This window comes from Antechinus flavipes, chromosome 5 (genome assembly GCF_016432865.1).
Source record: "Antechinus flavipes isolate AdamAnt ecotype Samford, QLD, Australia chromosome 5, AdamAnt_v2, whole genome shotgun sequence".
NCBI lineage: Eukaryota > Metazoa > Chordata > Mammalia > Dasyuromorphia > Dasyuridae > Antechinus > Antechinus flavipes.
This window is the reverse complement of record NC_067402.1, coordinates 198,806,103-198,822,020: the sequence shown is the minus strand read 5'-3', so window position 1 is coordinate 198,822,020 and position 15,918 is coordinate 198,806,103. Positions and strand designations below refer to the sequence as shown.

The 15,918-nt window shown below is 40.0% G+C and overlaps 1 protein-coding gene across 1 annotated transcript in view; it reads right to left on the bottom strand.

Annotated features, from left to right (window-relative positions):
• The window catches only part of CACNA1C (calcium voltage-gated channel subunit alpha1 C), an 808,853-nt gene that overhangs the window by 63,895 nt on the left and 729,040 nt on the right, over positions 1–15,918 (bottom strand). Inside the window, exons 31-32 of the mRNA XM_052001637.1 lie at positions 6,233–6,316; positions 5,529–5,612 (exon numbers count right to left, since the gene is read on the bottom strand). Coding sequence (XP_051857597.1) covers positions 5,529–5,612; positions 6,233–6,316 — 168 coding nt within the window. The remainder of the gene's footprint in view (positions 1–5,528; positions 5,613–6,232; positions 6,317–15,918) is intronic.

The window sequence follows — 15,918 nt, the reverse complement described above, 5'->3', positions numbered from 1 at the left end:
GTGTAGTAAGAAGTTGTTTAATGTAATCCTCAACAAGTTTCCACACAGCTAGCCTTTATTTGAGGGCCTCTAGAAGGAACATAGATTTAAATAGGAGGAAACCTTGGCAACTGATCATGCTTTCCTCATGTTTCTTCTTCAGGGCTAGAATTGTCTGCCTCTTCTTTTTTTCCAAAGTCCAAATCCTCCTTCTTCCCTGCCTTGGGGTCTTCAAAACCTTACCCTCACATAAACTGTTATAGAATACTGTAGGGAAAATACTAGCTCTAGAATAATTACTTCTAATACTCAGTCATAGTCAAGGATTGAGAGCTGGATGGTATGTCAGAGACTATGTTTAGATTAGGAGGATCTTGAGGATGGGGAAAAATCAGTATCTCTTGGTCGGATTATAGTACCAAATGTTCTGGGAAGTGTTCTCTCTGGATTCCCAGTGAGAAATGAATGATTGAATGAAAGACAAAGTATTTATTAAATGCTTAGCTGCTAAGTGTTAAGGATTGGGGAGCCAAGTTGAAAAGAGGGAATTTATGACTTTGTCCTCCTCAAATTTCATATAGCATAATTTGCTTAGGCTCTTATAATGTGATGGAGCTTCTTAAGTGTAGTAATTATATCAGAATCTAAATTTGTGAATAGAAATCTCCATCCTATTATTAGCACGCATTAAGTGCTTAGGTGCTTAATAAATCTTTGTTGAATTAAACAACAAATGGGATTGTGTCTATGGCATGGCTGGAGAGTCCAGAGTATTATTTATTATAATTTTATTATAATATTATTTATAATATTTATTATAATTATAGTGGGACCTCAGAGGTCATCTAGCCCAAAGTGTCTTAAAGTGTAGGTAGCAATATGGGGTCTCATTACTGAATGTGAGGGGTGCAAAATTATGATTTATTATCAATACATGTTTGATTAGTATACCTATTTTATATGCCTATATACCTGTGGTCATATAAAAATCTCTTGAGCAAAAAGAGGCCGTGAGTGGAAAAAGTTTAAGAACTCTGATAGTCTAATTCCTTTGTTTTACAGATGAAGAAACTGAGGCCCCCAAGGTTTCAGAAGCCTGCTCAAGATCGCACAAGTTAGTGTGTGGCAGAGCTGTAATTTGAACTCATGTCTCTTGACTCTCAATCTAACACTTTGTTGCACAAGAACCAGAGAATCTAGGTTTTTGGCCTCCAAGGCTAATTTTCTTTTTCCTAAGGAACAGCCATCCAGGTCTTCCTAAGCTTCTGCCCTCATTCACAAACTCCAAGCCTCACTATCCACACATATCACACAAATAAACTATAAGTGGGGATCCCAGGGATAGAGCTTTGAGAGTCTGGGCACGTTCATTCAACCACAAGATTAAATTTCTTGGGTATCATCCTTAAAAAATATAATTACAAATTCAGGGGAAAGAAGGGAAATGAATGTAAGGGGTCAAGGACTTGACTCTTGCCTTGATTTTACACATTGTCTTGAAGGCTTCATAGCATCGTTACTGTTATTCAACTGCTTCAGTAACATCTAACTCTTTGGGACCCTATTGTTTTCTTGGCAAAGATACTGGAGTGGTTTGCCATTTTCTTCTTTAGATTATTATTTGTTTTACATATAAAGAAAGTGAGGCAAACAGGGTCAAGTGATTTACCCAGGATCACATAGCTAGTAAGTGTCTGAGGCCAGATTCAAATTCAGGAAAATGAATCTTCCTGGCTCCAGGCACTCTATCCAATGAGCATTATTTAATTGGGAGAGAAGCTTACATTTTTGAGGGAGGATTGTCATGGGAGAAAAAGGCCTTAAAGGAGTAGTACTCCAACTTATCTGATGGGTGTGATTAATCATGTTGTGCCTGGAACTCCAGGAATGAAGTCAGAATAATTATATAGAACCCAGGCTTTTGATCTGCTTCCAAATATCTGAGGGGATAGAGGCATCTTGCAGAATTATCAGGCTGGTAAATATAAGAGATGTTGAGACAGGAAAGGATTGGGCTCCTGTACTCTGAATAAAGAGTGGATATGTAAAAGAGAGGACACTCATATGTAAGAGAGGTGACTAATTGTGGATCATGGTCACAGATTAGCTGTTCTGGAATTAATTTCTGTTTGTTCCTTCAGTCTCAGGTAGGTCCACAAAGATAGAATATGTATCAATTTCCCCTTTCTCTCAGTCCATCGGTTTAGGGGATTTAGGAGGGGTTGGATAAGGGGAATGGGATTGTGGGTAAATCATTTATTGCCTCTAGCTCTCTCTTTACCTAAATCTCTTACAAACAAAATCCTGCAGCTCTTTTTCAGAAGGTGTTTTGTTTTGTTTTGTTTTTTAAACATATACAGTAAGGAGAGGAAACAGGGAGATGGATAATGCTGCTCACTTTACTGATTATGAATAATGTGCTCATAATTTGAGGAGTAACAACCTGGATTGGTGGAAAGGATTCAGTTTGAAATTAGTAGACTTGAGTTTAAATCCCAGCCTTGACATTATGAGAGGTGTGATCATGTTCAAGTTTTCTTGAATCTCAGTTTCCTCATCTATAAAATGGGGATAATAATACTTGTACTACCTAAGTTGTTCTGAGAAAAGCCTTGGTCCACCTTCAAGTGCTATGTAAATGAGCTCCACTGCTGAATGTCTTCTCAGTAATTGGATACTTTGAATCCTGGGGATTTGTATTTGTACTCACCCAGGCATGCCAACTTTTTGTATTTCTTATTTTTTCCCTCTGGTTGTCTCGGTCCCATTTAAAGACTATAAGGTTTTTGAAGGCAGGAGTTCCATTTGCTATTTCTATTTCTACTCAAGAAGTCATTTAAACAAGCATTAAGGACCGGGCACTGAAGATACAAAGATAAAAATGAAAACGATTCCTGTCTTTTTTTGAACAGAGGGTTCCTGTCTTCAAGGGGCTTAGGGTCTCTTCTTATAGCATTAAGTCCAGGGGTCTCTACATATAGTAGGTTATTTGTTCACACATTCAATAAATGACTGGCATTGGTATACACACATTCAAATAAACACTGAAACACTTAGAGACAAATCTTTTTTCCTCTACTCATTGATAGTGTCCTCATCACAGTAATTTTAATCAACGAAGCATCTCTGGTGTCTCCAGTACCATCTCAGATGCACACTGAAGATACAAAGATAAAAATGAAAATGATTCCTGTCTTTTTTTGGACAGAGGGTTCCTGTTTTCAAGGGGCTTAGGGTCTCTTCTTATAGCATTAAATCCAGGGGTCTCTAAACATAGTAGGTTATTTGTTCACACTTATTCAATAAATGACTGACATTGGTATACACACATTCAAATAAACACTGAAACACTCGGAGACAAATTTCTTTTCCTCCACGCATTGATGGCGTCCTCATCACAGTAATTTTAATCAATGAAGCATCTCTGGTGTCTCCAGTACCATCTCAGATGCATACAAAAAAGTTTAAGATATGGTCCCTCCTTTGGATGAATTTACATAAGCCTCACTTAATAGTCAGACACAGGATTCCTTTCCTTTCACAACAGAACAGGGACAAATCTCAGCTATTTGACAGAAAGAATCTACCTCAGGAGTTCTTTTCTTAGGGGGATTTGGGGATACATGGCGCCCAAGTATAGACTTGGTAAATAGATCCAAATCAAAAAGCAGGCATAGACAACACCATTAATGTGCCTATATATGTATATATAAACACAGTATCTCTTCCTTCCTTCCCTCCTCCCTCACCTCAATTCTTCATCACGACAGCTTAGGCAAGAAGTTTTACCTGGAAAAGGCTACCTGAGGGCTACTTTAGGGTTAGACTATCTCTAGGACTATTATTAAGCTATTTTACATATAATGAATAGCTAAAGATATCGATATTGGAGAGTCTTAGGAATCTAGGGATTTTGGAAATAACTTAGGATTCCCCAATAATCAATATTGATGATGGTCATCAGGGAACCAGGTAGGTTAGAGAGGAATTTTAAAATGATCTGAGGATCTGCATCTAAAGGGACATGAGGAGATACATGTTTGCACCCATACACACAGAAACACACACACACATACATGACGAGACACATGGGGTCCCCAGAGATAGCTTTCTAGGGTCAGAGGAACAGAGTTGACTTCTCAAAGATCTACCACAATTGTTAAGAAAGGTGACAAAATTAAAGGGAGGCAGGCAGGGAAGGGAAGGAGGGTGAAAGAAGAAAATAAAAGGGGAATAGATGCTAAAGAGCATTTCTGTTCCTCCCAAAATTCACCTGCTAGAGGTGGTACAGAGTTGTAGGCAGGGAAACAAAGCAGTTCTTTTTTCAAGTTGGCTGGGAGTATGGGAACCAAATATAATAGGATCGGAGATAGTAGGGATTGTACTGGCTGGATGTGATACTTTCAGATATCTTAGATGAAAACTCATTTTAAAACTATTGCTTGATGCTGTTACTCAACCATTCACTGGATCAGAGAAGTATGCATACATTATTAAGGTTCTTAATTAAAGAAAAAATAATAACAAAAAAAAACCACGTTAAGAGAGACTTGCCTATAAAGAGAGAAGATTTAAACATGCCAGGTAACAAAGAGACAGGTGCAGAAATCGATAGGAACTGTATAGTAGGAGGGAACTCTTTAGAGGGGATGCGGCAGAAAGCCGCAAAGTACAGGGTGCTAGGGTTATCTTCCATCTGAGACTGGGGTGAATGGGTCTAGAACTGTGACTTAATGCCAAGGAACCAGGTGCCTGGTTTTATAGTCAGAGCCACATGGTTTTATTAAGGCTCTAGCAATGTGCTCTTGCAATGGACCAAACAGAGATTTGAGTGTACTAACTGACCACTGAAATCATCAGTTGATCCAAAGGAGAGAGTATCAGGGGTCCCCAACTTGAAGAAGGGTTTCAGGGGGAGAAGCCAGATAAGCTTTCTATTTCAAAGGCTATTGATGCTTAAAAAAGGGGGAACCTTATTTAGGATGTTCCTTGGTTTATAAAGCTAAAGGAAATAAGGATTACAGCTTCAATTCCTTGCATGCCCACCTCGAAAGAGTTGGTGCTCAGCAGGCTGTGGGACAGAAAGGGCTGGGATGCCCAGGCAGTTCTGGCCCTCCTCTGAAGAAGGAGGGTCAGATTGGGTACAGATCCTTGCCCAGCAGCTGCCTAGCACTTGGAAAACCCTCGCCTCTTTCTCATTCCACATGCCCCTGGCTGCTTCCTGCCATACAGTTTTGATTCATGCCAGGCTGATTATGAAGGGGGGAGAGGAAAGGAAGAGATGCAACAGTTAAAAAACAAAATAAGGAAAGGGTAGAAAAATCTGAACTCATTCCCAAATAAGGGGAAAAATAAAATCAAATGAAAGCAACAACAAAAAAAGAATCATTTAAATAAATAACAACAAAAAACAAAACCCAAACAAATAACATCCCCTAAAAAACAAAACAAAACTGAACAAAGGAGGGGGGAGGGGAGGAAAAAATTGCTAAAGACAAATGAGTGTTAGAGCAGGCACGGACAGTTAGGTACAGACGCCATTTACTTACGTTTACCTCGGTGATTGCTATATCAACAATGCTACCCACAACAATCAAGGCGTCAAATGTATTCCATGCATCACAGAAATAGTGCTGCATGTGGCAGAGAAGCCCAGGAGAAAAAAAGAGAAGAGAAAAAAAAACCAACAAAACAAACCAACAACAAAGGAAGAAAAGAAAATAAAAAAATAAAAAAAAAAAGCATGAAAGGGAGAGAAGAGAAAAAAATAAGAAAAGAAAGAGGTTACGGTGGGCATCTCCAATCACCTTTTTCTTTTTCTTTTTTTAAACCACTCTATAAGTCTGGCAGCTGAAACCTGTGTCACGTTCGGTTCGAAGGGCAGACGGAGAGGACTGACAAAAGGTGGGTTAGTTCAATGGTTACATACACTCAGATGGGTAGACCCCTTTGGGTTGGTGGGAAGGGAGCCCACCTGCTCCCTTCCAACTCATTTCTGTGCACTTGGGGCCCATCACAGCAGGGCAGAGCTGGGACATGTGGGAGGAAAAAAAGGAGGAGAAATTCCTGCTTTTTTCCCCCAGCAGAAGTACGGCGGCAAGTTCAACAAAAGCAATGACTAGAGGGTGGGAGTGGGGGTGGGGGTGGGGTTTACAGGAAATAAAAAGAGAGAGAGAAAGGGAAATAGAGGAAGAAAAGGAAGAGGAAGTAGGAGAAGAAAGAGGTATCCTGGGAAGGGTAGAGTAATACTCACATTAGTCTCACTGAGAATGACGTCAATAATGCTGCCAATTACGATCAGGAAGTCAAAAACATTCCAAGGATCACTAAAGTAACCCTACATAAGGGAGGGGCAGGCAGGATGGGGATTAAAAAGGAATGTTAGACAGACGAAAACAGTGGAACATCACCATTAGCATCACCGTCCAGGCAGGCTGCCGGAGTTTCCTACCTCAACACTGTGTGGCCAGGAGCTTGAATGGAAGGAAAGAGGGTGGTGGTGGGGTGGCTAGTCCAAGCCCTCTCCCCCTACCTTTACCTTGTCATCCCACCTAATCCTAATCCATCCTTCATAAACTGACTTCCTTTTCAAATACACTGTTTGGGGATTAAAGGAAAGGAGGGAGGAATAGGAACGGGAACAGACAGTTTAATTTGAGATTGTTCCGGGATATAGTCCCCATCCAGCTCACCATCCTCCTAGCCTTCATCCTACCAATCTACTTCAATCCTTAGTGGTTAGCAGGACCCACCTCAGAGAGTGCAATGAAAAGAATGTGTAATCGATGGGGCTGTAACATGGATAATGCTAGAGGTCAAAGGAAGCACTGAAAACCAAAATAATTGTACCCCAATGGGATATATCATTTATTTAGCCCTGAGATAGCTCACACAAAGGGTAGGTTGAAAAAAAAATTGATGGCTTAGGTGAAGAAAACATCCACAATGAGTCAGAAGAATCACATCAAGTACAAGCTCCAGCCTTCATAGACTTTACTATTGTAAGGAAACATAGTTCCACTTAGCCTCACATGTAGGCAGAGCATAAGTATCATTTCAGGGCTAATATATACCCCTGCTTCCATTCCCCATCCAATATCTGTTGATTCCCAGCATCCCAGTTAGATATTGATTCCTGGGGAGAAGTAACATATTAAACATCTCAGTTGAATGAATTTATCAGATTCTTCCCGTAGACTAGGTTTCCTTAGGGATAAAGGTCAGGGAAAGAACAGGTTATCAGACTTCTAGAAATGGCAAAGGGAAAGAAGAGGTATAATTAAGAAGGAAAAGGGCACAGAAAGGAAGGAGGGAAGTCAAGGATTCCTAAAAAAATTCACCTACCTCAGAATTTTGTCTGAGTTGGTGCTGCACAGAATATGAATTTGGACGTGGGTTTTATATTTTTAGATCTAGAAAAGGGGAACATGTCTACATCCCCAGATGAAACTTATGGATATGAGGCTAGCCTGTTGATAAAGGGAGGATGCTCCCATTGTCTCAAGACCCTATCTTCAGAGTATAAACTGATGGTTTCTCACCAGATACCTGGGCCCTTCCAATTATCTGCAAATGATGGGTTTCTTGAGTATTATGTAGTCCATCCTGTCAGGCTATAATTTCCCCTTTTGTGCCCTCCAGATGGTGGATACCCTGAGGGCCACCACCAGCAAGTTTGGGTTTATGGCTCCAAGTAACTATGACTTGTGATTAACAGAACCATCCACATCACCACTCACCACCACTCTAAGGTGAGTAACATAAAATGTGCCCACAAATAACTGAATTTCATAGAATAAAAATAACACAACTAATTAAGAAAAATCAGTAAGTTGAGCTTGAGAATTAGTTTCTAGAATGAAATAGGGATAGAATGTCAGACTTGGAAGGGACATTAGAGGGACCTTACTCCAGCCTGTGGGGATTTGGAATCTGGTCATAAAAAAGGATAGAGTAAAAATCAAGGTATGCTGGTGAATGGTGGCTGGGTGGAGAACCCTTTGTCATTCCCCAGTGGCCAAATGAAAATTCTCCTCAAGGGTGTCCCAGAACATACCTGGCCACTGCTACTAGAGAGACTTTTGGGAGGTTAACACTGGGATCATTACTTGAACTTGCTGAGGGGAAGTGTTACAGTTTGTGGAGGGCAGACCAGAGAGAAATGTGTTTGCCTGGAAAAGGACAGAGGGGAGGGAATTTCTTAGGGAGGGGACTGTGCAGACATCTTGGAGATTTTACAGTATGGAAGGAAAATGGAAGGAATCTCTCCATAACTAGTCAGAATCCAAATTTCTTCCTTATGCTTGAACATGCCCCTGGTCCCCTCCCCTTCTTTTATGTTACTGAAGGAGTACACACATTACATTTTTGTACTCCCTGAATTCCCCCTTTCCTCATAGGCAGAGCTTCTAGGGATAGGAATTCTATGAATTAGTGATGGTAGATGTGATGCTATTGAGGGGTAGGGTCAGAGGCTCATTTTCCCTGTGCTTGTCTCACATGTGTGGCAGCAGGCCATTAGGGAACTACCCAGATGTCCCCCAGGATAGCTGTCATTGGATTGAAGCTAAGGGCTGCTTCTCTATGATTTGACTTTAAGTAGCCTGTCACAGAACATCCCCATGTAATTTTTTAGTTAGCTCTTGTGTGGTAAATACACCCTTTCCCCATCCCACTTCTCAGACTGAACACAAGAACCACCTGACCAACCTCTTAAATCAGCAGGTGCTAGGTATTAAAAAGATCCTTTGAGTAATATGAAACCCAGGAGTCTGATTCACAAATCCTTCATGAATAAACATTTTTTTACCACAGACTCATTAAGAGTCTACATTTTCACCATTTTCATCACTTTCTCAGTCATTTAATAAATATGTATATATATCATATATATTTATGTAATATATATGTGTATGTATTTTCACAAGACAAGAACTTGGGTTATTTTATCTCTGCCTGGCTATATCCAGCTCTTTTAACCTCCTAACTTCCCAGCTGTGCCCTGTTTCCAGAGGGAATGAAAGACATTTTGTCCTAGGCGGCTGCTATTCTTAATGTGGAAAGTCAGGTCATGGGGAAAGGGTGAGAGTCTCCATTCCCAGGCAGTTCTGCCAAGGGGAAGTAAAACACAGCCTCCAAAGGGGTTTGGGAAGAGCCAGATGGTGGAGCAGAGGTTGTTGGGGAGAGGGGTTAGGTGAAGGTCAGATTGTGTCATGGCTTCCTTACTGGCCCTCTGGAGCATCTCAGAAAAAAGCCAGAGCCTCTGAGATAGAAAGAACTCTCTCTTCCATACACCTAGAGCAGGAAACACAAAACAAATCGTCTCCTGATCCCCTTAATTTTTTCTCGGGGGGGGGGGATAGCAAGAACCTTTTTATTTTATGGAGGTGGGACCTGGGAGACATAGAAAAGGAAGAGTTGCTAGTGCCTATGGTTCTGTTCCCCTTCTACTCTTAAGATGAGATTATCAAGCATTGCTAAATACAAATGCTATTATTGTGGCTAGATGAAGCTCTGACTCAACCCAGAGAGATCCCCAACCCCTATCCACATGTTAAGTTTTATAATCTGATAATTCAGATTCCATTAGAGGGGAAGAGAAAGGGAACAAAGGAGTGGAGAAATGGTTAGATCAGAGCCTGGAAATGTTCAGAATATCACCTAGAACACTTGGCAACAAAACAATATATGATTGAAGGGGAGAGGGGAAGAGGAATTGAAATGTGTGTAGAGGGGAAATATGGTGTTAAAAGAGGAATGAACTGGAGTCTCGGCAGCCATCAGAGGGACCTGAAACAAAACTGGTGAGATGGGTTCTCGTGTGCCATATCACTGAAAGGGGAAAAGAGGGAGAGAGTGGAAGAAAGGTAGATGACAAGACAAAGGCAAGATGTTGAAAACCAGACAAACAGGAAAGGTTAATCAGAATAGCTGCCCTGTGCCAGAAGAGCAGATGAAACTTAAACGGACTCTGTCAACCTCCTGGGTTACCATGAGTTGTCTTGAACTTTGAGTTACCATGAATTATCCTTGGACTTTTGGGGTGGGGTTTAGGGTGGTGAAGTTCAAAGGAAAATGTGCCAATTCTCCCCTCTTCCTTTTCTTCTAGATTGGCCAGACTGTCCTTGGGGGCACTGCCTCCTGCCCCATCCCCACTAGGCTGTGCTTTTGGAATGGCAGGAGCTAGCTGGCTCCTGGATTTTTGGATTGTTTTTTTTTGTTGTTGTTATTGTTGTAGCAGGCCACTTGAGCGGATGGCTTCTACTGACTTACTACTCAAAGTGCCTTTATCATTTACCCCCTCCCTGCTAGACTTTGGAGACTTTGACAAATAATACCATGATTCTTTGAACCCAGTCCTCTTGGAGTTCACAAGCACAGCTTGAAAGTGGGGAGTGGAAGGGAGGGTAAAGAGGGAGAAAATGTTGACAGTGTCCCTTTAAGTAGCAGTTTATCTTGATGACCTACTCCCCAACCAAACTCCCTTCCCATATTTCCACCTTCTATCTTCCTAGCCAGTTGACCATGATTATCTTCAGATCCAGTCAGATCTCTCTTATCTCCTTTCAGTTTTCTCACTCTTATTCCCAGAAGAGTCCCCCTCCCTTCCCCCCTCCCCAGCCCTCTGCTCAAATTGACCTTGTAAGTGATTTGGCTAACCTCCTAAATTAGCTCTCCCTGAGCAACAGAGACCCCTTTTGATAAATGAAATCCAAAAGAATCTTATCTCACCAAAATTTCTCTGACAAATATTCCTTTCTGCTTTCCCAATATCCTTTTGAAAATATTGGATAGGAATAGAAGAATGAGGAATTGAAGGTATTCTCTTTTTTGGGGTGGTGGTAGAATATGAAAGCATCATAGATCCTTTCCTTAAGATAATACTTTCTCCTTGGAACTAAATCATATCAGTCCCCTTCCCTTCTCTGGGAAGGAGTGTATATATGTGTGCGGGAGACTAGTCTTTATATTAAAGCTTGCCAATTGTTCCATGATGGAGAATGTGATGGATTTTGTTGATTTTGACTTTGATAGACCTCTTTTTGTTTTTTTTCACAGTCAATATAGCTGAAAGGTCGATGGCTAGTTATGCATATTCCCTTCTTTTCCCTTCTCTTCAGTCTCCCCCTCCCCCAAATCTGAGATTTTGGGAGAAAATTACTTTTTTTTCTCATCCCTTCTCTTTAATCCCTCTCCTAATCCTCAGGACATGGAGTCAGGAGACAAGATGTCTGTCTGTGTCTCTCTCTTTTATCATCCTGGATGGGAATCATATTTTTGAGTTCCACTCCAGGGAAATAAAGTCAACTTTTAATGATCCACATCTTAAAAAAACAAAACAAAACAAAACTTATAACCCACTTTCCTCTCATTTATCAGCAGATCCTGGAATTGTTTTCTCTTATCTTTCCTGCCCCACTCAATCCCACACGTCCTGAGAGAATTTGGATTAATTTATTTTGAGCAAAACATCATTATTAAGAATAAACCTGTTAAAAAGGCATTGCATAAACCATTTCTAAATACAAATCCAAAGGATTTTTAGGTAAATCATTGTTTTGGATTATCTTTCATCAGAGAAGATATTTGAAGGTTGGTTGATTTGGAAATTGCTGATTCAAAGGCCTGGAGGATCTGTAGCATATGAATTCAGAGAACCCTCTCCTTGCCCACCCTTCTGCCCTTGTACCCATTTAATTCTTCCATATTGTCTTCTTTGCTCTTACCCAAAGGTCAGTAATATGCAGTGACTGGAAAGGAATTTTATCAGTTCTAATGTGGAAATAGGTGGGGATGTTGAAACTAATACAGAAAGAATGTGTGGTGGGGTTTTGTTGTTCAGTTGTGTCCAACTCTATGTGCCCCCTTTGGGGTTTTCTTGTCAGAGATACTGGGGTGGTTTTCCTTTTCCTTCTCTAGATCATTTTACAGATGAGGAAACTGAGGCAAACAAAGTTAAGGGATTTATGCAGTCACATTATGCAGAGCTAATAAGTATCTGAGGCCAGATTTGGACTCGGGAAGATGAGTTTTACTGACTCCAGGCCACTCTACCATCTAGCTGCCCCATATAGTTTGGTGCAATATGGTTAAATCCTGCCCAACCCCATGGGTTCTAGTTCTAGCGAAGCAGGTACCATTATGATTATCAGAATACTGGTATTCTTTTGGCCAGAAGCATTAGAGAAATCAGAGGACTTGCTGTATATAGTGGTTTAAGACTGAGTTGGCTGCTGTGAGTTTACTGTATGCTAGACTATTTTATTAGGAATCCACTGTAGCACATCTGGAGATAATTGGAACTTTTGGAAGGTTATGCCAGAAGAATATAAACTTTTAAAAGGTCATACCTCTTTCAAAGGATTTAGACAATAAGACCCATGTTTGTTATTGAGAACCAGATTAAGTTTGAGCATCTTTCTTCTTATCATGTTGATGGCAGGATGGTATATTTTTTTGCTATATTCGCAGAGACTAAACTAAACAATGGAATGACTGTGATCTATTTCCATGGAGGAGGTGTCCACACTGGCATAATCCTTTGAGTACTGAATGATCACCTTTGTTCTTGGACTCTTAGCTTCTTCCCATTCCCATGGTATACCCATAGTGATGGTACCCACTATAATTTTCCCAACAGCCTTATATTGGTGTTTCAAATAGGAATGAGGCCATCATGGATGCACGTGCATACACACTTTCATGTATTCACTGAGATTATGTTGTTAATTCCTAGGCAATTTTCAAGTTATGATTTGTTCCATTGTAGGAAATCATTACCTAATTATTCACTCTATTCCTTTCCATACATCTACATAAAAAGACCCCCACAAGAGAAGAGGTAAAAGTTCAATGGTATGGAGGTGATGACTATAAAACTTTGTTGCATCACTGATATCTCTGGTATTTAGAATGCTGGTATAAATTCCTCCACCAACTCAGATCCATCCAATCCTAAAAACTGCTCTTTTCAAGTGATACTAAGCAAGAGACCAATAGATAAAGGCACACTGGGGAGCTGTGATTATCCATTAGTTGGGTATTGGTAGACCTGAATTGAAGTCAGATGATTCCTGTTGGAAGCCAAGTCCCTGTGGAACTGCTAAAATGAGAGAGCTGAAGCAAAGAAAAAGAGCAGCACAATTTGAAGTGACTGCATGGAAGTAAAAGGGAAGAGGCAGCTAAAAGTGAAAATTGGAAAAGGATGTAGATGTAGATACTATCTAAGGGAGAGAGGGCATAGAGGGAAGAGAGAAGAGAGAAGGGGAGAACAGGAGATGTAAGAACAGGAAAGAGAAAAAAGAGAGATGAGAGGAGAAAGAGGAGAGAGAGATAGATACACAGAAAATGACGAGGATGAGAAGAATGAGGAAGAGAAGAAAGAAGAGAAGGAGGCAGAAAAGGAAAAAGAGGAAGAGAAGAAGAGGAAGAAGAAGATAGCATTAGAACAAAGACAAACAAAAATTAAAGATGCAGAAGAATATCGAAGGCATATATTGAAAGAGGATGTCTGGATGGGAAATAAATAATTAAGAGAATAAGAGAAATGGAAAGAAAAGTTGGTGAATAAGAAATTGGGGAAGTAATAGAAGTGAAAATTCACCAGACAGGCAGGTCTCAGTGTCTCTGAAGTAAATCTGCAGGCATAGACAAAGTAAAGAAGCATTAGTCATGAAACAGAAAAAGAGGAATAAGATAGAGGCAGGGAAAGGAAGGGGGGGGGGAAGAAGCAGACATTTATGAACTTCTAGGATATACTAGCTCCCTGAAGAATCTTTACTGCTTGAGTATAAATCAGTACCTTCCATATGATAGGCACTTAATAAATCATTGCTAAATTGCAGATTGTTTGGGTTGGAAGGGAATTGGAGAGTCATCTGGTTTAAACTGTACCTGAAGAGAAATCCTTTCTGCAACATCTTTAGCAATGGTTATTCAAGCTCCTCTTGAAAATATCTAGTGATGAAGAACATACTATCTCCTGGAATGAGAAAACTCATTCTATGTTTGGACAGCTCTTTCCCTTACATCAAATCAATGTCTTGTCCCTGAAATTTCTGTTACATCTCTGCTAGTTACATCTCTAATTCTGGGGCCAGGCAGGGTGAGTCTAAACCCTCTTCCATGTGAGAAAACTTAAAGGCATTTAAAATGCCTGAAGATAACTATTACTGCCCAAGCCCTTTTTATTTCTCCCACCCATAAGTTTTCCCCTCTCTGAACAGAACTGAATAAGATATTTTGGAAAGAATGCAACTGACAGAAGTTAGGGATAAAGGAATTTAAAGATGCTCTCTAGAAGCTAGATCCTTCACCAATTTCCTCCTTTTTTCATCATGGGATTGGAAAATTAATTTAAGTGAACTTGGGAAGGGAAGAGGTGTCAAATGAGAAGTGGCAGCAGTGGCAATATCTCATTGTACGTCTGGATAAAGCTGATCCAATGGAATATCAACATGACAATGGTAAATGACACCAAGCAGAGATAATATAAATTCTATTATGGTAAAAGATGCTACTTGGACATTACAGTAATCATGGAAATTAGTGATGTCTAATAGAGGAAGGATAACTGGAGCATGCAGCAGTTCCACGGTTTCTGAGAGCTTGGAAGGGAATTGTGGGGACTTTTATATTTATACTCTTACCTTGTGATAAATAAATAAATAAATGAATGAATGAATATATATATTATATCTCACAATAAATACATATAGTTTTCCATCAGAGAGCAGTGAAACATTATATGGTAGGAGGGATGAAAGGTCATGGATTGGGGGAAAGTGCTGGTTGGTGTACTATATGGTGCTATTTTTCTTTCTTTTCTTTTTTTTCTTTTTTCTTTGCCAAGGCAATTGGGGTTAAGTAACTTATCCAGGATCACACAGCCAGGAAGCTTTAAGTGTCTGAAAGCAGATTTGAATTCAGGTCCTCCTGATTTCAGGGCTGGTGCTCTATTCACTGCACTACCTGGCTGTACTATTTTTCTTTCTTTTCAAGTTTATCTTTATCACTGATAGAAGAATGCTCTTAAATTCTTTAAAGGATAAAGGGGAAAATCCTGCCTTTTGGGTGAATATAAAGTATATACAGGCTAAAGTGTCAGGAATTTATTGCCTTCTTGCCTTCAGTTTAGTTCTCAGCCTCCATTTTCTTTTTTTCCCCTTTCCTTTTCTTTATCAGTAAACGCCAAAGACAAATCTAACAAGAGGATGAAACCTGTTGAACAAAAGCATTATAGAGAATTGGGGCAAGCAGAAATATCCCCATCTATCAATGGATAGTGTCTTAAGGTGAAATAACAAAGTATACAAGTAGGTCAAATTTTTAAAAAAAGGAAGCAGGAGGCTTTTCTGTACCTCATCTCACACTTCTTTAAAATAGAGACCTCCTGAGATGAAAGAAAAACCTGAAAGACAGAATTTCTAGATAATTAATAATATATTAATTAGGCTAGCTAATCAATAAATTAGTGGTCAGTGGCTTCTCTCAATAACCAAAGACATCTAATACAAATACTCAAGGCTTTAAATACTTTTTGGAAAGGGAATGCCCTTGACAAGAAAATAAACCCTTACTTATGAAGAATTAATTAAGGGAGTGGGTCTTTAGATGAAGAGGTGGGCTAAAAGTCTTCAATTCCTCTTGAAGTACCATAAAGTGTTATTCCTGGGTCATGAGACCCAGCCACCTCCAGCACTCTGGACAGAGGAATCCATCTTTATCCAGACCACTCTGGTTGGTTTTTTCCTTTAAGAGCTGGATCCTTCATTTTAATGGAGGGTACAAGGGCATAGGCTTAATACTTTAGGAATAGAATCTATCTAGATTAGATTTTGTTTACATTCTAAATGGAAGTAAGTTTTTTTTAGTTGAATGGGATCCTGTCCAAAATTGTGGAGCAAGTTCCTGGTGGATGGGGACATCCTCGTGTATCAG